Here is a 27066-nt window from a genome sequence, read left to right on the forward strand (position 1 = left end):
CCAGTTTTATTTCATAAGAGAGTGGCCTCCCCTAGGCCAAAAGGATTTCCTGCTGGACATCTACCACTAGAATATGGTATCTTTCTGCCAAATCTCAGAAAATCTGGCCTGATTAATTAAGGGGGCTACTCTACTTAGTCAAATGCTAAAAGTTCACACAAATAGAGGACAGTAAAATTGTCCAATCATAATAAATATTAGACTTTTGAGATTTAATGCAGTTTATAGGCATCATACTCAGTAGAAAGAGCCTGATCTTGCAAGCCTTTCATTCACACAACTCCCACTGAAGTCAGTAGATCTACATGCCAAACACTTACAGTATTGGCCCCAAAATTTTGAAAATCAATTTTAAATTGCTATTTGCAGTCAGATACTATGGTGATCACGAGCAGTACAAAATCCTAAAAAAGTATCCAGTTGATCCCCCTTTTGGAGAAGAAAGAGTTCCATAACTGCAGTGTAAGTTCAATTAGGCCAGATTTAATCAAAAGCTATATCTAACTTCCATGTAGGCAACCAGAAAATGAACTTGACTTTTCATTCTTTTTTTGGGCCAGATTCATTAAATCTCAATATATTTATAAAAGAGAAGAATAAATTCCTAAACCAACAGCTGCTATTTGGTAACATTTCATAAAATTTGTAGCTTAAAACAGCTGTGGCTCAAGAATGAGATCAAAACATAAAACATAGGTAAAAAAGTCATACCTTTCAGACCTAATGTCTGTAACTGAAATAGTTTTCCCAGCTCAAATGGTAGAACCCGTAACAGGTTGTTATTTAAATGGAGTTCCCTGTGGGCAAAAATCAGAATAATATGAAGTGGGAAGTAAAACAGTATTTGTGATCAACTGTTTATTGCTGAAACCAGTTTCACTATAAGAAAGAAACTAGCACGCCACTACTTGGAAAAATTGGAAGACTAAACAGTCAGCAAGGATTAGGGACATCTTGCTGCACACACTAAAAAAAGCTCATTTAAGTCTTAAGTACCGAGCAGAAGATAGTGGGGGTGGAGAGTCCACCTACATGGTCATAATTTTTTTAAAGGTTAGTGATAATTAAAATATTAAGGAATTATAAGAAATTAAGCAATTACAGTTGTGACAAGCTGGACCATAAATGGCTGAGTTAAGTTTAAAGGAAAATTAAGAAAATAAGATTATAGCCATTAAAATAAAACCAAGAACAAAAAAAAGGTTCCAGTACGATTATGGCTATTATATTACCATGTTAGCATGCTGCTAACCCTCTTTCTCTCTTTTAACACATCACAGCAAACTATAATTTTCCAATTAACTTTTGTTTTTCAAAATAATTCACTGCTTTGTCAACAGAAGTTAGATATCCGTTGATATATTATGTGAAGGCTATCAGGCACATAAAAAAATCCATTAAATTAACTGTGCTTCTGGCCTATAAAAAGTAATATTCTATTGTTTATTTTTACAATGTTACTGTTGAGATACTGTGTATGCCTTCTTACTTGGGAGAAATAGAAGTTGGCAGGTCCCAACAGCCCAACCAACAGGGGAAGAGAAATTGAATTTGATAACATGCCTTTTGCTTACTCCTATGTCTACACTTAAAATGCTACAGCTTAGTGCTGCAGTGCTTCAGCGTAAACACTTACTACAGCAACGAGAGGGGTTCTCCCATCACTGTGGATAATACACCTCCCTGAGGGGCAGTAGTTAGAAGACGTCTTTTGTTCACTTATCAGCCTAGCGCTGTCTACATCGGGGGTCAAGTCATCTTAACTACGTTTCTCAGGGATGTAAATTTTTCATACCCCTTAGAGATATAGCTATGCCAATAATTTTTCATTGTAGACCAGCCCTTAAATGGTCCAATTTAGGTATAAAGTTAAAATCTGTGATACAGTCACAATCATTACATAAGACTGCATAAGCCTTACATAAGAGTTACCCATCTGATTCTGCCAGACTAGAACTCCCTAGCCATTCCTTGCAAGATTTAAAAAGAGCATAGATAAAAGTAGACATTTTAGGAGGAAAAAACCATGGGTCCACCTACTCCATTCCTAGATTTCCAGGCAGTAACATATACTGCTTGGGGGGTGGGGAGGGGGAGGGGGAGGGAGAGAGAAAGAGATTTAGAAACAAAAACCCTACCAACTTCCCACCACCAGACTAAGTCATTCAAGCTTTATTTGACTACCACAGTGTTTGTCAGCCTTTTTCATTTGAAGACCCCTAAAATATTTCAAATGGAGGTGCAGACCCCTTTGGAAATTCTGTAGTCTGTGGACCCCTACTATAGAATCTGTAGACTGAAAACTGACTGAACAGAATTCAACTATAAATGTTGCACATGCTCGGCTCAGCACGACATTTGACACAGCGGGAGAAAGGACGCTAAACTGAGGGCTTCTATGATAACGACAACAATTCCAGGTTTTCATCTGTAGGGAGAGGTATTCACATAGTTTTGATTGATCAGAAAAAACTGAATGCCTTTTCTGGAGTCTGAAACTTCATTTTCATAGTCACCTTTCAGGGACACCTTTGACATAATCTGCAGACCTCCAGGAATTCACAGACCACAGGTTGAAAACCACTGGACTACTACATGGTTGGGAATAATATTCTACATGACCCTAAAGGACAACTAATACATTTTTCTTTATGAAGGTATCTTTTCGTCTAAGAGCTTTTGAGAACTTTGCAGAACTCTTAAGGGATGGGTGAGCTCTTGGTTCAAGGTGCTCACCGGGATTCATTCTAGGTATAGATTACAATTCCACTAACAAATAAAGTACAGTTTTCATAAATTGTTAAAGAAAAATGTTAAATTTGGAGAGTGGCATAGCTGAAGCAATCACTGAGGTTTTTTTCCCTAGTTCACAGTGAATAAGGATAGTTGTCTAGTTTAATCTCATCTTGGTTAATGCTCTTTGGTGTCAAAGAGCTCCCTTTAAGCAGCACAGAGGATCATAGCAAGTCAAACTAGTCCTTCCAAACAAATCAAAAGAATTTAAGCTCCCTGAAATCTTTCCCTGAAATCTCCCCTGAAATCTTTCCAAGTTGTGTTGGAGAAAAATTTGTGATAGTTTTTTTTACTCTCTCCAAAGATTGGCAACTTGATCATTCTCCATTAGCTGGTTCACTGTCTCCCATTGTGTTGCCCTGTCACATACATACAAAATTTGTTTCAATGACTTTGGATCTTAGACAAGCTATGCCCTTTATAAAAAGAGTTCCCAGAAAGGGAAGTTGAAGGAGCTGTTTATTGACTCTAAAAGAGATTCTAGGGAGTTTCAGTACACAATATTTCTCTGGTCCATAATACTGGCGATATTCAAAGCTGAAGTTACTCTGTTAGTCTGGAAATTATAACACAAACTTCAAGGAGAGTGCAGTAGCAGTCAGCAGGAAACACAAAACAACTATGGGATTGAGAGCTGCAGAGCACTATCATGTAGGAAGCACTTATGGACTGTTCTTCACTTTAACCCCAGTGGAAAAAATTCATGGATCAGCTGCAGTTACTGAGGATAGTGTGTGCGCAGTGGGTGAATGCACTTTTAATGCCTTTCGTGTCTATAGATCAGGATTCAAATATTATGCTTGTCACAAATGGAAAGTAGATTGGTGGTCTGATCCTAGTTTGTTAGTGCACATTTTGCAGCCAGAACAAGATTTTATATTCTCTGCTCAAAAGAGGCTCAAGACAGGGATAGCTGGAATTTTGTAGAATCAGGATTGGAGTACATTGGGAAAATGTTAGGAAAGTTTGCACAATATCTGCATGCACTATTCTGCACAGTGCTATGCTAACATCATTTGCACAAGAACATAATGTGCATTAATTTTTAAAAGGAAAAGGGCTTTATGAAGAGAAAGGAACACTAATTAATTCACAAGGTGAATCTCAGAACGTTTCAGTAAGTTTAAGATGAGTAGGTGATGATACTGAATGACAGCAGGGTAGGGGGAAATTATTATTAGTAACTGTAATTAGGGCAAAGGTGGTAGGGGTAAAACAAACAAAAAAAATCATCTCAGAGTTTTGGGGGAAATGATGTAAGGCACGATCAGTATTTCTTACGCAGGCTGAATTCCGACTGTTAAATAGGGCCCACAATAAATAATAGTTTTAAGAGCTTAACTACTCTAGAATTTATTGATAGCTTACTTTCAATTTTAATCAACTAGTTTAATTTTTTCAATAGGGTGGAATTTTTCCAAAGATGAGGAAAATACAATTATTAGTATCTCAAGGTGCAACCTAGCCTATCATCCCAATGCAGGTGTAATATAAAAGCTATGGTGGCAGTCAAGTTCTTTTTTAAATAAAGTTTATATGAAGTCTCAATATTTTCGGGTTTTTAGATTTAACAAAATTAACTGTGGTTGACTTCAAAACAGTTAAAAACGCAACTGTACTTTGAAAGTCTGGGAGTCAAACACTGGTACTGTACGATAATCCCACATACAGTACTTCACAGAGGTTGTTTATACATTGGCAATATTACCCTTTAAGGGCAAGAGAAATCTGCCCATAATACTTGCCCTTCCCCACCACCATCGAAGAAGAGGACTCCATTAACAAAATTAAATACTGTGGCCCCAGTTAAATCCAACTAGCTATAACATTAATATGTTTTACTTCCAAAAAGAATTTGTTAATTAACTTATTCTATCCCTAGCCTTGTGACTTTTCTACACCTTTCAACCTGAAAGCATAAAAATCCACCTGGCTAGCTAAAGGAGAACACCCCCCCCCAAGATATCTGTTGCTATGCAAATCTTTTGGGTGTTATAAAACTATGGTCATAAAATTAAATTCTTAGAGTAGTAATTTAAAATGAAGAAAACAGCCACTAACTTTCTTTGATTACCTTTATTTAGAAATGTTTAGTCTGCTCTTATTATTATTATGTAATATTTGTATTACTATAGTGCCTAGGGCCCCTTTTTTCCTCTTGCCATGAATTAAGGGGCAATTCATGCACCAACTCTGTGGGTGTCAACAATTCTTCAAGAGCAGGACCCCTGCATAAGGATTTGGGGAGAGGGGGTTTGGTGTGTGAGAGAGAACGAACCTGATTTAGCAATGCCATGCAAGGTGCATGCCACCATGCTCAGCTCTGTAGGAGCTCACTGTGCACTCCTGCATGGAGCAACTGGGGATCAGGGCAAAGATAAGAGTGCTAGGGCTGTAGTTACAACTCCAACCATTAAGAAAAACTGTTTATATTGGCTTAGGTTAGCTACAGAACAGAATCATGCCAAAATCTGAAACTGATTTCCGCTGGGGTCTCAGATGAACATGAAATTCAATTTCCATACCTGAGTGACACCATGTTTCCGAGTTCTGCTGGTAAACTACGGATTTTATTAGAGGACAGGTCCAGATATACCAGATTGTGAAGCTTGGCAATGTCTGAAGGAATACGGGATAAGGAATTGTCACTGAGATGCAAAGCTGTCAAATGGGTCAGTGACCATAAAGATGAACTTAAGCTTCTTACTTTCCCTGTAAGAGAAACACAGGAGTAAAATAAAAATAACTTTGGACATTTCAAACATCTGATTTTAGCATTAAATGAGTATTTTATGACATCTTATTTGAACAGTGTTTAGAGTTTTCTGCAATATGGTTAAAAATGAAAGATTACATAGAAGGTACTCCCCTCTAATTGCATGACATTTTGATGGCACAAATACATTTTCCTTTAAATTTTCTTGCCTGTGATCTTTCGACATTTTTGGGCCCATGCTTTAAGCCTTGGACATCCTCTTCCTTTCTGAAAGTGCTACATAAAGCAATTTACAGATTTATGAACTGATCATGCATTGAGTATTTTACATGTGTTTTTCAAGTGAAACACTGCACTTTTTAATTGACCTTTTAAGTTTTAGTGCTCTTGCTTTGAAGGGGAAGAGGGTTCTCTGCAGTCTGCCCTTATTCACACACCATCTTCTAAATAAAAAGGCTTTCTTTCATGCCATTAGTTCAACAAAGAAGAGCAAGCAGCTTCTTCTGGTGTTCAACAGTGCTATTCCTGTTGTAACTATAACAGTAACTTTAGAACACGTGTCCCCAAACTGCACTCTATTAAAAGCTGTACTGGCTATGGCCATGGGCTCAAGAAGCACACCTATTTTCTGTAAAATGGAGGATATTAATGTTGATTCATTTTAAAAAGTCAAGCAATCTACCCCTCCATATGGCAGGAACTTGAAGTATCATAAGGGACATCATTAGAGACATTTCTCGTGCAAGGCTGACTTCCCACCCTTCAATCAGAAAGACCATCTAGACTGTATCAAGAGAACTGCAGGAAAATCAGAACATCATTTCCTCAGAGGCAAAATAGGCTCATTAGCATTTAACAGACTTTTTATAGTCTATTTAGTCATCTATGAGCCAATGTTAAACACTCTTTCCATTTAAATAATTATACTCCAAATGTATTTGCTCATTACCTTTTTTTTTTTTTTTTAAACTCTCTTCCTCCTAGGAAAAGCTGAACTGAGATAAAATGGTATTTTTCCCTCCTTTAACTTTTATTTCTTTATTTTATTTAAGTGTGTCCAGAATTTTCACCATTGGCATTGGGTGAGTGGAGGGAAAGAAGGGTCAAGTTATTCAGCTTAATTTGAACATTTTTCCTGCCAGGAATAAAAATCCTGGCTACATGGAGGTACATAAAGACAGACAAGTTACAAGGAAAACACACTGAATTTTTTTAACACATATTTTAAACTTTCAATACTGATTTCCAGGTAAATTCAACTGACAGTATAGAACAGTGCATGGAATATAAACCGCAGCCAGTACAGATGAGATTTCAACTCATGGTCTCCTCTTGGTCAACTCAGAATTTTCCCTTCGGCTACAAGGGATTGGTGGGATAGTGTCACACACAGGGCTTGTCTACAAGTATATTTTATGTGCATCTATATCTATTTATACATAAAACCTTGAATTGACTGATTGTCAATTAACTCTGAGTTAACACCTTTGTAAAGACTAATCTGGATACTGCTAAATAGTTTATTCTAGACTACAAACGTTTGTAGTGTACCGTAGACTGATCTCTAGTGGAAAAACTGTTGTGTAATCATAGTCGCACATGAGGAAGATTTTGCTTATGGGCCTATTATTACTGCTAAAGATGGCAAGTACATCTCAGCACATTTCTTTTCAGTTATGGAGAAAAAGTGATCAACTGAGAGACAAACAATAACTGATATTGGATTAATCTGCACATACAGAGAAACATGTAGACCAAAACACAGATGCTAGAGTTTTCTATTTCTTGCAAAAGGGTCTGAAAAAGATAAAACAATCCAGTGAAAAAATTTAAAAAGGGGGGTGCTGGTAATTTTTGAATCTGCTGTATCAAACCAGCATGAAAAATTCAAACAGAACTCAAAGTTTACATTTTGTTTTGTTTTCTGCCATTATTGTAACTTTTCATAAAACAAAGGTTTAAAAGCTCCTGTTAACTTAACCTTCTACATCAACATTAACTACGCTGTTATGACTCGCTCCAGCACAATAATTTTACATCTGTATAGCATTTTTCATTCCAAGAGATCCTGAAGTGCTTTACAAATGCAACTATATGCAGTAAAAAGGTACTATCATTTTGGTGGCAGAGTCTGACCTGACAACACTTACTCAGGCCCTAATTGAGGAGAGCGCCCCTAGTCAGGAAAACACTTAATCACATGCTAAAGTGCTTTCCTGAATCAGGCCCTCAAACACTTAAGTCATTCCTGTGTACTCCAACTGACTTCAAGTAAGGGATGCAGGATCAAGTCCTTTAACTGGAAATATTAAGTATGTACAGGAATACCTTATCAGCCATTCAAATGCAGCAGCTGTGACCTGTCAAACAGCACTATCATAAAACAGTTTAGGAGAGGAAACAACGTAATTTAGCTAACCTAAAATTCAAGCAGGTAGAATGCAATTGCCCAATTTTGGTCAAGGCACCAGATTGAAACACTTTTAACATGTATGTAAAGTGCCCAGGAATCTTTAATGACCCAAAGCGGTCACAACCTTAGTTTTATCTCCTATTTGTAGAGATCTACTGCTGCACAGCATTTCCCAGTACCATGTTGGGCATCAGTTTACTAGAAGGAAGAATGCATCCTAATTAATAAACACCACAACTTCCTGTAACTCCTTAGTGTTCCTTAGGTTTCCTATTCAAATACCAAGCCTATGTAGCCCAACCCTGCTTACTTGTGAGGGAATATCTATCAGATAAAAGTTTATCTGATGGCTAGTAGGAGTATTCAAATTTTAAATTCAATCCTCATTTCACCACATAACCAGTATTCCTCCATTTCTTACCACTTATTTCCAACTCTGCCCAATTTGACTTCTTTCCATTGGCTGCTTCCTCTGAGGACATAATTGTGTACATCCTCCGTGGATCAGGTGGATCGTACTTTTCTTTGGGCATTCCTGTTGAAATGAACAGAAAAATACCACTTTGCTATATTATTCTATTTAACAAACATATTACCTTTACTCCAGATAGAGATTCTTCTTTTAAAGAACTACTTCTATATGGAGAGTATGTCATGTTAACTACATGTACTATCCAACTCTTCAGTCTGAGGCAATACTTTTTCTGTCATGTCACAAACTTCACTGCGGGGAGGGGAAGAGAGACAGACAGTCCGGCCTAAAAGAACACAGGCTACTGCAACTTCTAACAATAGCAGAAGGTGGCCCAGCCTCCATACAAAAATTGCACCAATTGTATGCAACTCAATTTAATAAAATTGGTGCAAACCCCTTGTGTGGATGCTTTGAAAATCCGTTTTTGAATTTCTGATACTGATTTAACTTAATTTGCTAACTAAACTGGATCATCATATTTAGTTAAATTGGTGAAAATTGTGTGTTTAGACCAGGCCTAAGATGACCTGCAGGCACAACGTAAAAGAATTGGGAAGACATCATCCTGAGGATGGGTGGGTTCACAAAGATGAACCAATGTTCATGAATCCTCGCACCACATGCAAACCCTCCAATCAAACCCAGAAAGCCTGCTATAGCCAGGGTCTTGCTAGAATGCAGTGAAACTCTCTTGTTACAGAATGCAGGATTAGAAAGTTCCTCAGTATTTTGGCTTGTATAAATAGGAATATGTTTAAACAAGACAACTCAAGAGTTGTCGTCTTGTTCTCTTAGGTTTAACTACTACTCAGCACATACAGTTGTGCTGACACCAACATCCCTGCCTTTTACCTGCTTCCATTTTTTTGTGTTATTTTTTATTATGTTAAAAATCCTGAATCCACTGATCAGCAGTCTACTTTATTAAGTATTAAAGTATTAAGTGGTTCAAAGAAAAGGACAGGCCTACATTTCAAACAGCATTATGTTATGCAATTTTCTGAACTGGCTGATACTATTTAGAATAATGAAGATGTTTGCACTTATTCATAATGTATTTTCAAGAATTATTAGCAACAACAGTTTCTCATAGTAACTATTTAGTGAAATGGGAAGAGAAACATTAATACACAAAAGTTACCAGAACCCTGTTTTTTCTGCAATTTACTAATGGCCACAGTATCCACCATGCCAGGGAAGGGTTAAGCTTTTGTTTTGTTTAATTCATTTATGTTTGCAAAAGTACCTTTTCAAATCTGAACCATTACATATTGCCTGTCTAAATAGGAAAAGATAATTTAAAGTGATGCAGGAGTTCTTTCATCCATCTCAACAGGTGTTAACACTGAAATCTTTCAATGAAAATTAAAAAATAAACAAACAAACCCAACACTTAACTACTTCGCTGCTTATTAATTTTAACACAAACATGACTAAGGTACTTATCCATTTTTATTACATCCATTGGTGTGTATTTAGGGAAGGGAACTGTAGATCAGCTGTGTCAAGAAACACTCGCTCCTCAAGAAAATGCTAAACTGCTAGTGCCCCCGTCACCGCTCCTTCCCCAAGGAGGAAAGAAAGAGAAGCACATCCTCTTTGGTTTCAAAATCCCACACTACATCGTAGTCCAGTGGTTCTCAACCTGCGGCCCAATCAGCACAAAGCTACAGCCCACGTGACATCCTCAGGGCCATACAGGAATTATTGGATGTGGCCCACAATGGTAAATAAATTGAGAACCACTGTCCTAGGTTTATCTAGCTTCCCCCAACCCCATCCCCATTAAGGTGCACAAAATCATTTTTTGTTAGCATAAACTCAAAACAATACGAGCTTATTTTATTTCCAAAACAAGCTACAAAAATACTGAACTGATTTCAATTAAAAAGATACTTTCTGAAGTTACTTGAAGATTATGCAGAAGTTTGAAAGTACTGCAAAATTTTCCATGGCACACTGCGTAAATCAAGTCAAGTAGTTTACCAGAGAATTTATATACCACTTCTCAAAATGTGCATGGAGCCATCCCATGCAATATCATTATTAGCTATTTGTCAAGTGCCAATAGTACTCTCTGCTCTTTTACAACACAAAAATATAGCAGTTTCTGCTTCAAGAAGCCCACCATCTAAACCGTAAGTACAGGAAGGCCCACAGAACAGGAACAACAGAGTGTTTTAAAAAGAAGAGTTATGGGAAGATTTAGATTTAACCTAACCCCGAGTGCAGAGACAGATATGTCAATGGAAGAATACTTCTGTTAATGCAGCTACCATTGCTCAGGCAAGTGGTGTTACTACACAAACAGAAAAACCCTTTGCATCAGCGTAGGCTACATCTAAACTACAGTTTGCTATGGCCAATATAGTCTGTGCCAGTATAGTCTCCCTAATGGAGAATGCTCTTAATGCATTGCAGAGACAGGCAGGGGAAACAGCTGTGAAACCTCCCCAGAGAGGGTTTGCAAGTAGTTTAGGGCCCCCTTTCGAGTCCCATCCCCCCTTTTAGTTTTCAAATAAATAGTCACTGAAAAGCAATGAAAGGTGGATGCATTCATTCCCTTTCAAGGGAGCCACATACTAAGGGAATTTAATAGGACAGTGTCTAAGAAGCCCCCTCCCTAACAATATTTGTTGCCAAGGAAGAGGTTAAGAATATGCCACAACATAAATGAACAGCCCTTTACTTCATTCTATTTATCTTTACTAGACAATGATTCTTCAACCTACTTTTATTTTCCTTAACTCAACAAACAAAATAAGTCCCCAAAATCCTGGAAAAACTTCCAGCACGTAAAGAGTCCAGTTACTGGAGAGGCAGCAGCAGATGGGGGCTCTCTTCAATCTTTTGTTCTACTCATTTTATTATTTCTTAAAGATTAGCGGGGAGGAAGACAACTAAAATAGAGCAGTCAATCCCGATAGTAAACTTCCACTCATCAACTTAAAAGGCTCAGGAAATAGATAATTATAAGTAAGGCTACGATTTTGTCACGGGGGTCGGTGGAAGTTACATGGCTCCGTGGCTTCAGCCTGCGATGGTCAGGAGCTGCAGAGTCCCCTGCCACCCATGGAGGCAGGGAGCTGTGGAGTACCCTCGCCGCCTCTTGCTGCCCCCTGAGTTCCTGGCTTCCGCGGGTATCAGGGGAACCCCCGAGCTCCCGGCCGCCAGGGGCGGTGAGGTCCCTGGGAGCTAGTGGTGGCAAGGGCACCCCGCAGCTCCCAGCCCCCACAGGTAGTGGGAGGGACCTCCAGAGCTGCTGGAGGAAGGGGTACCCCACAGCTGCCCCGCTTCAGGCGGCTCGTAGCCTCTGAGCCACTGCCCCACTTCAGATGGTGTGGGGGCTCGCAGATCCCCATTTTGTCCCAGATATTTTTAGTAAAAGTCACGGACGGGTCACAGCTTCTGTGGATTTTTCTTTTTTTGCTGGGATCTGTCCGTGGCTTTTACTAAAAATATGAGACAAAATCTTAGCCTTACTTATTAGCACTAAAAAGGATTTAATAGGGCTCATTGTAGTGAGATCTTGTTATTTACAGTATTTTTACAAAATATACATCACGGTACAGTTACTAGTACTTTAAGAAACTCAGTAAAACTAATTTACAATTATCAAAATACATTGACAAACAGTTCTATGATGCATTCTTTGCCTGTTGTTTCACTTGATAATTTGCAGTGGCTCTCCTATTTAGACAGAAACATCCCCTTGGCAGAGGGTCCCCTCTTCTTTGTAAACAAATCTCAAACCCGACAAACTCATTACACCGAACATGCATCTTGGAGGGTATTTATTCATAAGGGATATTATATGAGTTATCTACAGAAAGCTCATAACTTGTCAAGACTCAATATCCTGGTGATATGCATGTATGGGTAATATTTAAGGAATACTTTTTTATATTCAAAGTATGCTTTATGGACTTGGAATAGAAATTAATCACCACGAGGTGAAGTACCACAGTGATGGCCCACTCAAGCAGGAGGGAGTTGTCACTCCTCCCTAATCAGCAGGTCAGGTAATGCAAGGCTAGCATTGACTAGCATTGCTCCCTCCCAAAACTATCCATGAAAAACCATCAGAGGCACAACCAAACAATTGAAACCTCTTGGAGGTGAAAAAGGAACATTACAGATTGAACTTAAACCTGGCTGTGAGAAGAAACAAAAGGCTATTTGCAGTATAACACAGGAGGAAGAGAAGCACTCTAGGTCCTTTCACTAAGGCAATGTCTAGGGGAACCTGGGTGCTTTTATGAACATTTGGGTCTTGGTTCTTGTGACACCAGCTAGCTCTGCAAAAGACTAAACTTTTGGGGGAAAACCTACTTTATTATATAGGAAAGGTAACTATTGATAAGTGTAGACCCAGGGTTGTATCCTATGATTTTGTATTGAAAGCTTTTATTTCCATTCATTTTCTTTCATTTCTAGTTATATCTTTATTCACTCTTATAATAAAACTACAGTAGGTTTACTTATGTGCTCACAATTGCTGTGTGGTTTAAGGTAAAACTGGGTACAGTACACTTGCACCTTTGGATGCAGAAGATCTGAAATTTCTGAGTAGCCAGTGTCAGGGGCTGTATATCACAGGGATGCAATTCAAAGGGATTGGAGTGCACTTATTGTTAACCTGCAAGATGAAGTTAGGACAGACATTGTCCAGAGGAGAGAGCTTGAGTGGCTGAAATGCTGGTGGTGTCAGATAGCTGACATCCAGCAACCACACAGATTCCTCCTTGCTGGAAGCAGGGGTGATTCACAGTGAATCCTCCTGAGTACCCCGAGAACCATCGCACAACAATCTGTGAAGGGGCAGTTCAATTTTTAATATCTTTTTTTAATCATCCTTCAGTGCGTGGCCCCAGGTTTTACTAAACAGATCCCACCCAAACCTTGTGCTGAATACAAATTAATTTCCTAATGTGTTCACTGTAGTATCTAGGCGCTTCACAGGTATTAATCCATTTATCTTCACACCACCCTGGTGAAACCGGGTGATATTAGTTATTCCCATTTTACAGCTGTGGACCTGAGGCACAGAGATTAAAGCCAAAATTGTCAGTGTTCAGTCATGTTGGGTGCTCAGCTTGAGATGCCTAGGTCCTGATTTTTCAGAGTGCTCAGCATTTTTAAAGGTAAAATACCTATTCAGCACACAACTGTGAGTACTTGGCACATCTGCAAATTTGGTACCAGCTGTACCATACTGGGCATCCAGAAAATGAACATCAGACATTCAGTGGCCACCTGTGAAAAGTCTGGTTTAAGTGACTTGCCCATCATCACGTAGGAACTCCATAGCAGAGACAGGAATAGAATCCAGTTCTTCAGAAAGGGACTCATCTTCCTTAATCATGAGGTGATCCTTTCTCTACCTGTAATCCTGCCTCATTCACTATGTATCTTCCAATTTCTGTAAACAAATGAGGCAGGGGTACTACAGAAAACAGCATAATTCACTACAAAACCTTGATTCATCCCCAGAGCATGCTCTATCCTGTGCACTGACTAATGGACTATCTGGTACCAGTAGCAGGCTGTTATGTTCTGAGGACCAGACACTAGAAGAGAATGAGAGACACTTTGCCAGTGGGTTTCACAAATATTTCCTGATGGAACAAGATTAGAGACAAGACTTCTGGGTTCTGGAGGAGACCATGCTCTACTGGGGACAGGCTTGGAACACAAGGATACCAGCTCCCATTGCACCTATCCAACCCCCGGCTCCTGTCTCCCCACCTTCAGCTCCTATCCAGTTCCCTACAACCCAGGTCCTATTCCTTCTGGATTGGGCAACTTTCCCACTTTCTCACTCCTTTCCATTCCAGAGAAGCTGATTTCGCTTTGCTGCCTGGGCACCAACAGGAGAAACATTGCAGGTACAGAAGGAAGTCTGCTTTCAGATATGGTGCCCAATGCCACAGCTGCTCCTGGCTACCAGGAGGAGCAATTGCAGGGAAATTCTTGCTCAACTCCTACCGCTCCAGGACAGTGCAAACACAGTATGGTGGCAAATAGGATCATGGTTAGGGCTCAGTGTTTGTCACGGAAGTCATGGACGGAGACTTCCATGACTTCTGCAGCAGCCAGTGTGGCTGACTTCAGGGCGTCCCAAGCAGCTGGCCCTGGACCAACTGCTCAGGCAGCCCCGGGGACAGCCACACTGGCCACTGCTGGAATGTCTCTGCAGCCAGCCGGTCAGGTAGCCCTGCAGTCAGCCGCAACAGCCGCTGTTGGAGCAACCCCAGCCCCATCACACCGGCTGCTGCTCTGGAGGCCCCGGGGACCACCTAAGCAACGACCGATGCGGCTGGCCCCGGGAACCACCTAAGCAGCAGTCCTGGCGGTGGACGAAGCGCTCCCCCACCCGCGTACTTCCCCGCCCTCTACTGCCCCCCACCCCAATTCAATCTGGGGTATTTATGGTATAAATCATGGACAGGTCATGGGCTGTGATTTTTTATTTCTTGCCCATGACCTGTCCATGACTTTTACTAAAAATGTAAATAAATTGTAGCCTTAATCATGGTCAGTGCAGATGAAATCTTGGGAGAATTTACCTACCAAACTCTCACAAGTCTCTACTGAGCATGTATAAATGTATTTTTTTAGGAGCCAACAACTTGGCCAAATTTTGGGCAGTTTTTCACAGGACATCAAAAGGCACATTTATGACAACAGGTTGACTCCCAGTCCAAAATTTCACACCCTTCCTCCAAAGCATGGAGATGCTAGAGCTTCTCGATGAAAATGCTGATGAATTTTAGCATGGCAAAACAATGTATTTTTTCCCTAATCTCATTCTTGGAAAGGGCTTAACTGTTTTAGCTCATACTTAAGTTTTTCTTTTTTTTAAATACAGACACCTGGCATTAAACATTTCTGTCTGAATGGTCAAAGTTTAACAAAAACTTTAAGCAACTGAAAAGGTCTTATAAAGATAAGTGTCAGGCAACTTTAATTATAGACATTACTGCCAGCACCTCCTGTAATATAATGTTCAATTTACTTGGACAGAATCTATGGCATGATTTTTCAAAAGTGCTCACTCTAGCAATTCTCACTGAAGTCAATTCAGAATCTCAGGTTCTTAAAACCTCTGAAAATTACGCCGTTAATGTTTGTGGAAGGTGCTAGACTATACTGGCGATTGAAATTCTTAATGTATTCCATTCACGGAACAGTTGTACTACAGACTCCGCTGCCCAGCAATGTCTCAAACCCTTCACTAGAGGGTTGACACTCTCCATATCCACTCAATTGTTTCTGTTGAGATCAGGGTGGATAAAAAATCAATGTTTTTTTTTTAATTTAAATCAGATTTTTTTTTATAAAAATGCTTCTTAGGAAAAAACCTATCTAAAGATAGTTTTAATTAAGATACATTATAGCTCAAAGATATCTCATCATGGAATAGGGATTATAAAATCTAATTATACAAGGGAGGGAGACAGGGAGAATTCTCCCTGTGCAGTCAGAGTGTATGGCTATCTTAAGCAGCCCATCTCTCAAACACCAGCACAGGAAGAATGTCAGATTAGGTTTGGCCAATAGTACATTGTATTATGGGAACTCTAGGCTGTACCACAGCCCACAGGCAGCTCAGCATGGGCTGCTGTGAATTAGAGCTGCTTGAAGTTTCTGTAACTTATGCCTGGGGGGCCATTTCAGCATGTGAAGCAGTCCAGAATCTTGGATGATGCAAAGATGGCAGAAATCCTTCTTTGCCCCCTTCTTTTTGAGCAGCACAGAAACAGAACCTGTATATCTTGTTACCAATCCCATCTGCCACCTAGGGCTCTTTCATGCTCTTAATTGTTATATTCTCTTAGAAGTTTGAAAACAACTTGTTTCCAAACCCAATTTTGTAATATTCCATTTGTCAAGAATTTATTTCCTCCTTTGTTCCAAGAATAAGCAAGTGTTAAAAACAGTCATAAGTTAAACTTGCCATAGCCTTTGTTTACCGGCATCTCTAATGTCAGCACAGCACCAGAAATAGTATTTTAATTATAAGCAGCAGATCTAGTAAGAGTTTGTGTGTCTTAATAAAAATGGCTATTTTAAAATTTCTGATCAATAATGTGGTTTTATTTTATAGCTTTTTTTAAAAATTGGGCAATGTGTCTGAATGACTTTCCATACCAGCTTAACTGTTTGTAACAGATTTTACAAGTCTGATTTGAGTAAAAAAAAGTGTGACAATATTCCCTTTTAGTTTTAATGCTAGCATCCCATGTTTTGCTGCCTATATTGGGATAAGGTTCTTTAAAGCAAATGAAAGACATTTCCATTGGAAAAAAAATATTCAACAGAGATTACACGGAGTTAGAATATTTGCTGACATGTTACTATGTAGTCAGCGGAACATTTCAATTGTATTGTAATAGGTTGTAAAGTATGTCTGAGGTATAAAAAATAGACGTATTATTGAATAAAAAGGCTATCGACCTTATTGAATAAAAAGGCTATCGACCTGCTTCAAAGGTGAAGATTTGCCAATATTCGTTACTTTAACTGAAAAGGTGCCTAACAGAAAGTAAGTAGAAAGAAGCTTGGCTGACTGAACTTACTTTTAGAAACTTGACATATGTAACAACAGAAGCTAAACATGTAAATATGTAACAACAGAAGCTAAAGACAGCACACCCTTAAAGGTGACTTGCAAAAAGGAAAATGTGCTTTTCCCCTGCTCCCCCTTCCTTTTGAGCTGCTTTATGATGGTATAAAGACCTGAAAGGTTTTTGTCAAGTTTCTGCTTGTTGTTTACATTTGTGACAGGTTGCAACTATGGCATCCCCTTGTGGCCTGTCAGGGCACAACTCACCCAACTGTGGGTCTCTGCTGGAATGTGACTGTGTCCACGAAATCCAAGGTAGCAGTGCTTTGGCTCTCTGGCCAAGTCACACTTCCATCCCTTCCAGGGTGTTAAGGTCCAAAGGAATTCAAGAGCCACAACACAAAACAGGGTCATCCAAGGGGCACCACCCTTCTATTTAGGGTTTATCTTCAAACAGCCTAAGCTTCTGCCAATCCCCCATGGTCTGGTCATCCATTCTAGCAAGGGCTTATCCGGCCAGCAAGCTAGCTCAGTCTCTGGTCTGCAACTGGGCCTACTCTCCTACTTTTAACTCCCCTCTCCATGCCTGACATTTGATGCAGGTGTAGCAGGGTGAGGCCAACTGGGTTCATACGCTCTCCTTAACCCTCTCCTTGCCAGCATAGGACCTATTTGTCCCATCACACGCTATAAATCCTCGTCTTTTCTACTCTGGAAGATTCTGGTTACTGGAAAACTAATGAAACACTACAAGAGGATGAAAGTTGAGCAGTTAACAGACAACTCAACTTTGTTTTTGTCAATAGCTATAAGACTAATGGCTTATTAGCACTTAAGATAAATATTTGTCTTAAAGATTCAACGTGACGATTCCTTCCACTAAGGTGTGATTTCAAAATGCCTAAGACCTCTAGAAAAAAGTGCTCCAGCAAAACCAGGGAGGAACAGATCTGATTACTACTGGTATTTCCAAGATATAAAACAAACAAAAACTTTTGAAAACCAAAGAAATCTCCCAGGTCTCAACACTATAAAGATTCAAAAAGGGACAAGTCTTGTTATAAAAATCCTCTGCAAGTCTCTGTTGAGTATTATATTAGTAATCAAAACATTATGTTTAGTATTAGCAGTTCAATATTTTTTTAATTTTTATTTGTAGTACTCTACAAGTAGTGGATTTTCTGTGGCGAAACACATACTGTATGGCAACAGCAAGTCCATAAAGATGCATTAACACTTATTACTGAAAATGTGTATGTTTTATCCTTTTGTCTTATTCTGAGGGATAAAGAAAAAAAATTAAAGCAGTTAAGTCATAATTCTCTATTTGCAACAAGGCAATCTTTTCTATAATCAAATGTGATGTCAAAGGCTTGTAACTTTAAATACAAGAACAAAAATTCCTATTAGAACCAGCTCAAGTATATATTGCTAATATGTTTTTCAAAAGTTTCCCCCGAGGCAGCAGCAGCTCCTGTAAATTGCTCTTAATATACCAACATTTTATGTGGTTACATAATGGTAGTAAGCATTTGTAGAGGAGTCTGCTACAGAGGAGCAATGGACAGTTATCAGAGAGAAATGGACATATGACATGAACAAGTAAAAATTTCTTGCCAGTTTATCTCAACCGTCTCATTCTTTTCTTTTTTCATTCCCTGCTGCAGCTCTCTGTATCACTAATGCATTTGTAGGGGCACAACCCTTTAGGGAATCCAACCCCACAGTATTAAATAGCTAAGAACTGGCAATTTTTCCATCACTAAATCAACAGTAGAAGGGTTGTCAATACTGGAACTCTAAGCAGCACAGTTTTAACCTAATGAATCAGTCAACAAAAGCATAATTTCCTATGATAAGTTTGTGGACGAAAGTCCAGTGAAATCAAATTTTCAGTTCATAATTCATCAATAAAGTTCAATTTTGGATGCAGCTGAGTCTTCCCCATATGTATATTCTAAAGCAGCGAACTATTGTTTGCTTGTAATATCTGATCCCACCATGGAATCACTTCATGGGAATGTAATAGTTAAAATGATTCTGCCAAGTTCTGTACTAAAAATTTATCTCATAAGGGATTCTGCTAGTAAGTATGCTAACTGAGGATACGATATGATCGGGATGGGCTTAAACAATATTAACAGACATCACTCCAAATTTACAATACCACTAATATATTAAAAACAAAAAACAGATAATGCAATCCAGAAAATGTAAACATTAGAATTAAATGTTACAGATCCCTAAAATATGCAGAATGTTATATTTATGGCTACTGTGGTAGCATCCAAGACCCCTGGTCATGAACCAGGGCCCCTATGTTAGGCACTGTATAAACAAAGAACAAAGACAGCCCTTCACCACAGGGCTTGCAATCTAAGGAATGACAAGATACAACAGTTCAATGCAGACCAGCACAAGGAAATAATGAAACAATATTGGCCAGCATGCTAGGCAGAGGTCACAGCAAATTAGCTAATCATTGTCAAGTATTTTGTAGACATCACAGCAAAGGAGAGTTTTAAGGACGGATTTAAGGAAGGACAACGGGGTAGTACTGTGGATGTTTAAAGGGAGCTCCTCCCAAGCAGGGGGAACAGCATGGGAGAAAGCACAATGGACTCTTCTGAAAACTGAAGAAGTGGGTGATGACAGCTGGCATCACTAGCTGATTGGAGGAGGAAGCTGACATCTCAATAGCATGTGAGTTATGATAAATAGCCCGGGGATTGGGCAATGGGCCTTAAAAGTGAAGACAAGTAGTTTATATTTGATGCAACATAGAAAGGGAAGCCAGTGGGGAATGCAAAGAGAGTGGTGACATGGTCAAAGCAACAAGCTAGGAAAGTTATCTGTGCAGCACAAAACTGCATTTGTCAAGGATCGAATAGAGGCCGTTACCATAATCGAGACAAGAGATTACGACAATCTGGACAAGAGTTTCAGCTGTGCAGATGGATAGGAAAGGCTATATTTTAGGGATGTTATGCAGAAAGAATTGGAAAGATTTAGATGTGGCTTGGATGAGGATCTAGAGAGGGCTGAGTTGAAGATGACACTCGGATTATGGGCCTGAGTGACAAGGAGTGTAGTGGTATTATCCACAGTGATTGAGAGAAGAGGGAAAGAAGCAGAGGACTTTGGGGGGAAAAACAGGAGTTCCGTTTTGCCTACATTGTGATTAAGCTGATGGCTGGACATCTACAAGGACATGCCAGGGAAACAGGCTGAGATTTTAGTTTAGACAGAAGGTGAAAGGTCTGGAGTAGAAAGGTAGATTTGAGAATCATCAGCATAGAGATTATAGTTGATCTTGTGTTTGCAGATCAGAGTGTGCAGAGTCAAGGTGCAGGGGGAGAAGAACAGGTGACCAAAGATGACGCTCTTTGGACAAAATTCCCACTGAATTTTAGGGGGTTGGAAAGGATCCTCTGAAGGATACATTGGAGAGGTAGCAGAACCGGGTGATGTCTGAGTCACAGAAGCCAAGCAAGAACAAGATATCACAAATAAGACTGTGGTAGACTGTGTCAAAGGTGGCTTACAGGTTGAGAAGGATGATGATGGAAAGTACTGGTTCTGAGCTAAGGCCAGGAAAAGGCTATTAGATACTTTTTGGTGACTAATTTCAGTGGAGTTGTCACAGGGTAAGTTGCCTTGTTAAGAGCTCAGCTGCACCTGTGCTAGTTTTGGCCTGCCTCCGAGTCCAGGTAATGAGTAGTCACCTGACAAGGAGTCAAGTGATCAGAACTGGGGCATGGTGGGGGATAAAAAGGAGTCATGGGAGAGGAAAGAGGCTATTGCTGGCAGCTGCCTGCAGAGTAGTGTATGCAGCCCTACTGAAAGAGGGTTGTAGAAGGAAACGATGCCACTGCTCAAGAGGCTAAAGAAGGGTGTGATGGGACAAAAAAAAAAAGTGCTGTTGCTGAAGGAATCCAGCATCAGGGAGAAGAGACAATAACCCAGAAGAGGGGGATATTGGGGGCTTAGCTGGAGGGCCATGTCAGCAGTAAATGACTTTCTTCACGGCTAAAAGATAGAAACGTACAAGCAACTTTTCATTACTTCTTACTAATTATAAACCCTCATACTGGCTAAAGATTACATCAGAAAATGAGTGATGGTACATGTGACATACAGTAGTTCTCATCAAACACTGATGTTGGAAGTTCACTGGTGGAAATTCTGCAAACCTGTCACTTTGATAACAACTGTTTCCCATGTAATCCAAACTTTCATTTGAAAACAGGTTCCAGCTGTTTCTGTTACAAAAGTAAGCTTTTCTTGCATCAACAGTAAGAGGATGTGTCTTCACTGCAGAGTAACTTTTCACTTATGCTCTTGGGTGTTGCCCTTAATCCCCCAACCATGCACAGAAGAAACCCTTTCACACATATGGTGTTTTCAACCTGGGCTGGCAGGTTCATCTGGGCCCGCAGGCTAAAGCCTGAGTGGGATTTTCACTCTGGTGGGTAACCTGCCCAGTTTATAGTGATGATGCAAAGTAAATCATCCAGGTGCTGGTATTTTTCCAATGCCTTCCTACAATTACACCCCCATGTGTCCAGGAGGACAAACCAGTTATCCTACAATTCACTGGGAAAGATTCACAGAGTGGCTCAGCTTACTGATATGGGGGAATATGTCCCCAGAAGACTGAGTGACACACACAGGTAGCAACAATGAGGACACAGTAACTCCAGTGTGGCTTTGCAATATGGCTGCTCACCCGTAAAGTAAATTAAGCAGGGTACTCAGACCCGAGCACTGATCTCCTGAGTTAACTTTACAGTGAAGACATACCCAAATAGTATTTTTGCCTTGTTAAACACATCTTGCAGAAATCTATCCCCACCCACAAAGCAGTAGCAAATGTGAAATAAGGTCCTTTCCCATTCCCATCATCCAGACTCTAGTTAAATATTAACATTTAAATAAAATCAAAATCTTAACTGAACTCAAAGTACATTGCTTTTAGATCATTTGAAAGACATGACAGCAGTTTTCAACAAACTATATAGCCAAATTAAAACTGTTAGCCTTTACTTAAGAGGGTCAAAAACTACCTGTTAGGACCTCTGAAAATTAGCCTCTTTAAACGGAAGGTAAATCATGTGCTGCAACGTTGGAGAACGCCTTCTATACATTGTATTGGGGAAGAGTACTTGAGCGGTGAGGACCAATATTTAAGATATAATGTAAACATCACCGCATCTTTAGGGATGCTGTGTTGCATTTGCTTTCTTCTAAAAAGGTAGTCTGTGGGGCCCAAACAGGTTGAGTTTCTTCTGTCAGCACTGTCTTAAATTCTCACTCCTGTTTTATGAATAGGCTCACTCTACCCATTCCCCAAACAAGAATTTTAAAAATTACACTAAGCTAGAAGACTGTTCTGGTTTTCTGTCCCCTTCCCTCCTTATGTAGTAATTGCACTGTGGTTCATTACTTCCTGCCTAGATCATGAGAAAGTGGTGGCACTGTTAGAAAATTACAATTTTCGTAACGCCTAAGTCTCTAATATTCACAGTACAAAACTGGTATGCTTCAGCAATTTGACTGCCAGATAACAAAAAAATGCCCAAATCTTTGAAAATAAGTATTCTCAGTTAAGAGTTTCATCCACATTCTCTCTGAGAACAGGAATAAGAGAGATCCTTGATGTTATGAGGTGTGGTTATTTGGTTTGGCTACCTTCCTGGGAGCTATTTTTATTAATTGAACTGGTAGCCAAAGATATCTCCTATTTCAAAAGATATTATACTCCAGCAGTTCTCCTTCAAGATAAAGGAGCCTGATTTCAGGTATTTCCAGAATTCAGTATCAATTCTTCATTTGGCCAGAATCACAGAAATGTAGGACTGGAAGGAAACTCAATAGGTCATTTATTACAATCCCCTACGCTGAGACAGGATTAAGTATTACTCTACACCATCCCTGACAGGTGTTTGTCTAACCTGTTCTTAAAAAGCCTTCAATGACAGATTCCACAACCTCCCTTACTGTCAGGAAGTTTTTCCTACTGTCTAACCTAAATGTCACTTGTTGCTACGAGTAAATGAAACTGATGCAATCATCATCCGATTATTGTTGCTCCTATAGACCCTACTGAAGCAGCATATGGAAGCAGCACAAGTGTGATGCCTCCATAGGATTTTTCCATAAGGAATTTTTTAACCACCACAAAGTACGAGAAAATGCAAGATTCCTTTGCTCCCACTTGGAATTTAAACCTCAGTATAATCTATTCAAGAATCTTCTGTCAAGTATATCTGACACAAACCTGGTCAGTGGTCCAAGGGTATCCCTTCTGATAATTTTTAAACATATTTTTCTATTACCTAGCAATACAAAACCACAAGCTATACCTCCTCTTCTTGCTGACCAAGGCCTGGTCTAAACCTAAAACTTAGGTCAAACTAACTGTGTCACTTAGGGAACATGAAAAATTCACACCATTGAGAGATGTAGTTAAGTTTCGGGATACACACCACAAGGTTGACAAAAGAATTCTTCCATTGATCTAGCTACTCTCTCCTGAAGGGGCGGATTCACTACAGCAATGGAGAAGACCCTTTCCTTGCTGTAGCACTTGTAGTGTAGACATACCCCAGGTCAGTCATTTATATTCACATACATCACTGCATTAAGAGTTAACAATGACATACAAATGCAAAATCCTAAAAGAATCTATCATCCTTGTTTCTTGCAAACAAGTTTAGAATAGGATTAGTTCTGTAAAACTAGTGATTTGATTTTTCTACTCTAAAATTTACATACTTCCTTACAATTACATAAAAACAGGTTATGTAGCTAATTTCTTTGCAACCTAAAGATTCTTAAAAGATTTGTAACAAATTCTGTAAAGTACTTAAAATCTAACTGAAGTCAGCTGCAATGAGCCTTCAGCACCAACTGAAAGACACAGAGCCCAGCTCTATGCTGAAAGCCCCCAAAAAACTTTTCTTAGCATAAGCCTAGGCTATTTTCAATGGGGGTGGAGTTCTGCTTACTCCGCACACCTTTAAGCCTTATTCAGCAGGTTTCATAAAGTCTGATGCACTCAGAATCCAATCAGATACATATTAAAAATGGCCTCTAGTCCACAACTCATTCCTCCTGAGAATGCTATGTTCCCTATTAGGTTTGTGTATCTCCCTGGTGCTTTTGAGTCACCTTTATTTTTAAAGGCCTTCTGTGGGAAGGCAAATAGAGAGCATATTCTTAATAAAATCAAGCCTGCAGGGAACACCCTACCAATTTTCCATTTTAAATTTGAGTAGTTTCCTTCAATACAAAAATCCAGAATGCAAACTCTACAATTGGAAAATAAGGTCTTGCCTTTTCCCAAAAAGCCATCATTTTCCTTTAAAAGGAACAAGAAACATTTTAGAGTTTTACAAACTAAAGGATAAAATCTCTGAAGCCTGGAAGTTCTGAAAAACTCCTAATTTAGTCACTATGGTTTCACTGGTGCCAGGACAGGCCAGTTTTCACTTTTCCTATTCAATGGCTGTGAGCCAGTTTTGCCCCCAGCTCAGATGACAGCAGCCAAGTTGTGCCCAGCTTAAATATCCCCAATGGGGCTCCGCAGGGTGCAGAACAGCTGAGGTGCAGTTCTGCTTCAACCACACCACCTCCCTTCCTGATCAGTCCTCTCTCTGTTCCACCTCAGAACGTCCCCTTCACCTGGGGCTGTTGCAGAAGTAGCACACAGCTGAAGAAGCCAGCTCTGCAGCTGGGAATAGAACATTACTATGCTGGAGGTATTCTCCTGGCATACCACATGCCTGCCCGGGACAGCCTACCTGGCGTAAAGAGGATTCAGAGTAATAACTAACAGGGCTTTAAGATTATGTCTACACTGCAATTAAAAACACGCTGGTGGCCCGTGCCAGCTGACTCAGACTCGCAGGGCTGTTTACTTGCAGTGTTGATGATTGGGCTGCAGCCTGAGCTTGAACGTATACACCATGATTAAACAGACCCTTAGTCCGAGTCTGAGTCAGCTGGCATGGGCCAGCCACAGGTGTCTAACTGCAGTGTAGATATAGCCAAGGATGATTAGAGTAGCTATATGAGTCTTAATTTTCAGCAATGGTATATATAATGATGCTGCTAGTTAAAGCTGTTGTATATGAAAAATACCTGAAATTTTAAAGTTGTATTGATTATTTTAATATTTTTATTGTGGAACCCCCAGTCATGATCTGTACCTTGCAGTAGGTATTGTAGAAAAATATAGGAAGATACAGTCCCTGCATAAAATTCATAGTCTTAACTGTGCAAAATTTTCTTCTTACAATAATCCACACAGCTGAACAGATTTTTCTGAAACTTCAAAAAACAAAAGAAAAAAAATGCATATTTGAGACTAAACATGAGAATGAAAAGCTGGAAATCATTTGAAAAAGCTGAGTGAAAAGGATGATTATAATAACAATTTCACAACCTGACCGCAATACCAGTTCTTATTCTTTAGACTGTCAAGTGAGATGGCCTGAGTAGAAATCATTTAGCATATTGATTTTCATATGGACTATCTCAAAGCAAATTCTATTTATATTTGGGCTAACTACCGAATAACTCTTTATCCCTATCCAATCAAGTTAATCATAGTTAGTATACATGCAGTATATTTGGCATTTAAATGCCAAGACCCCTTATTGTATGTACCCTTTATGCAGTGATGAGCTGCCAAAATCTTAACAACCGGTTCTCTATAAAAAGTTCTGATTTAAGGGATGTGCCCCAGTATGTATTTTTTGTACCAATAGGGTTACCATACATCCATATTTTCCCGGGAGGACAGGATTCCCGCTGGACAGCGATTTAAGAACCAAAAAGCCTGACATATCCAGGAAAATACGGGCGTGTGTTAACCCTGCCTAAAGTTCTTTTTTAAAAAGATGGGCCTGAACTAGAAATGAGCTCCGTTTCACAGGTGTGGGTCCCCGCCACTCCCTGGGGTGTGCTAGGGTGACCAGATGTCCCGATTTTATAGGGACAGTCCCAATTTTGGGGTCTTTTTCTTATATAGGCTCCTATTACCCCCCACCCCCGTCCTGATTTTTCACACTTGCTGTCTGCTCACCCTAGGGTGTGCACATGTGTGGGTCCCAGCTGCTCCCTGCCCCCCTCATTGAAGCAGGTGTACAGGCACTAGTGGACGTGGGGCCAGCTGCAGACAGGGGTGTGGGGCAGGGCTAGCTGGAGGCAGGGGGTGCGGGGCTGACTGCGGGCAGGGCAGGGCGTGCGGAGCTGGCTAGAGGCAGGGCAGGGGCTGACTGGATGTAGGGGTTGGCTGCAGGTAGGGCAGAGGGGTGCAGGGCTGGCTGGAGATGGGGGTGTGGGGCTGGCTGCAGGCAGTGAAGGGGGTGTGGGGCTGGCTGGCGACAGGGGGTGTGGGGCTGGCTGGCTTCGGGCAGGGCTGCAGGGGGGTGCAACAGGGGTTGGCTGGAGACATGGGGTGCGCGGCTGGCTAGCTTTGGGCAGGGAGGTGCGTGCAGCAGGGGCTGGCTATGGGCAGTGCAGGGGGTGCGGGGGTGGCTGAAGACAGGGGCTGGCTGCGGGCAGGGGGTGCGGGCAGGGTGGTGGGTGCGGGGCTGGTGCGGACAGGGCAGGGAGTGCGGGGGTGGCTGGAGACAGGGCCTGGCTGTGGGCAGGGCAGGGGGTGCGGGCAGGGGGTGCCGGCAGGGGCTGGCTGTGGGCAGGAGGTGCGGGGGTGGCTGGAGACGGGCTGGCTGCGGGCAGGGCAGGGGGTGCGTGTAGCAGGGGCTGGCTGCGGGCAGGGATGCAGGGGGTGGCTGGAGACGGGCTGGCTGCGGGCAGGGGTGCGGGGGTGGCTGGAGACGGGCTGGCTGCGGGCAGGGGTGCGGGGGTGGCTGGCTGCAGGAGGGGCAGGGGCTGCGGCAGGGGCTGGCTAGAGACAGGGGCTGGCTGCATGCGGTGCAAGGGCTGCGGGCGGGGCAGGGGCAGAGCCGGGGACGCGACAGGAGACAGGGGCTGGCCGCGGGCAAGGCAGGGGCGCGGCAGGAGACAGGGGCTGGCCGCGGGCAAGGCAGGGGCGCGGCAGGAGACAGGGGCTGGCCGCGGGCAAGGCA

The 27066-nt window shown here is 40.9% G+C and overlaps 1 protein-coding gene across 5 annotated transcripts in view; it reads right to left on the reverse strand.

Annotated features, from left to right (window-relative positions):
- Nucleotides 1–27066, reverse strand: part of CNOT6 (CCR4-NOT transcription complex subunit 6) — a 51530-nt gene that overhangs the window by 14738 nt on the left and 9726 nt on the right. For all 5 annotated transcript variants that reach the window (XM_077825394.1, XM_077825396.1, XM_077825398.1 and 2 more), the window contains 3 exons: nucleotides 8344–8457; nucleotides 5319–5505; nucleotides 712–797 (listed from right to left, as the gene is read on the reverse strand). In XM_077825394.1, coding sequence (XP_077681520.1) covers nucleotides 712–797; nucleotides 5319–5505; nucleotides 8344–8455 — 385 coding nt within the window. In that variant the 5' untranslated portion in view covers nucleotides 8456–8457. The remainder of the gene's footprint in view (nucleotides 1–711; nucleotides 798–5318; nucleotides 5506–8343; nucleotides 8458–27066) is intronic.

The sequence above is a fragment of the Eretmochelys imbricata genome, chromosome 8, assembly GCF_965152235.1.
Source record: "Eretmochelys imbricata isolate rEreImb1 chromosome 8, rEreImb1.hap1, whole genome shotgun sequence".
Lineage (NCBI taxonomy): Eukaryota > Metazoa > Chordata > Testudines > Cheloniidae > Eretmochelys > Eretmochelys imbricata.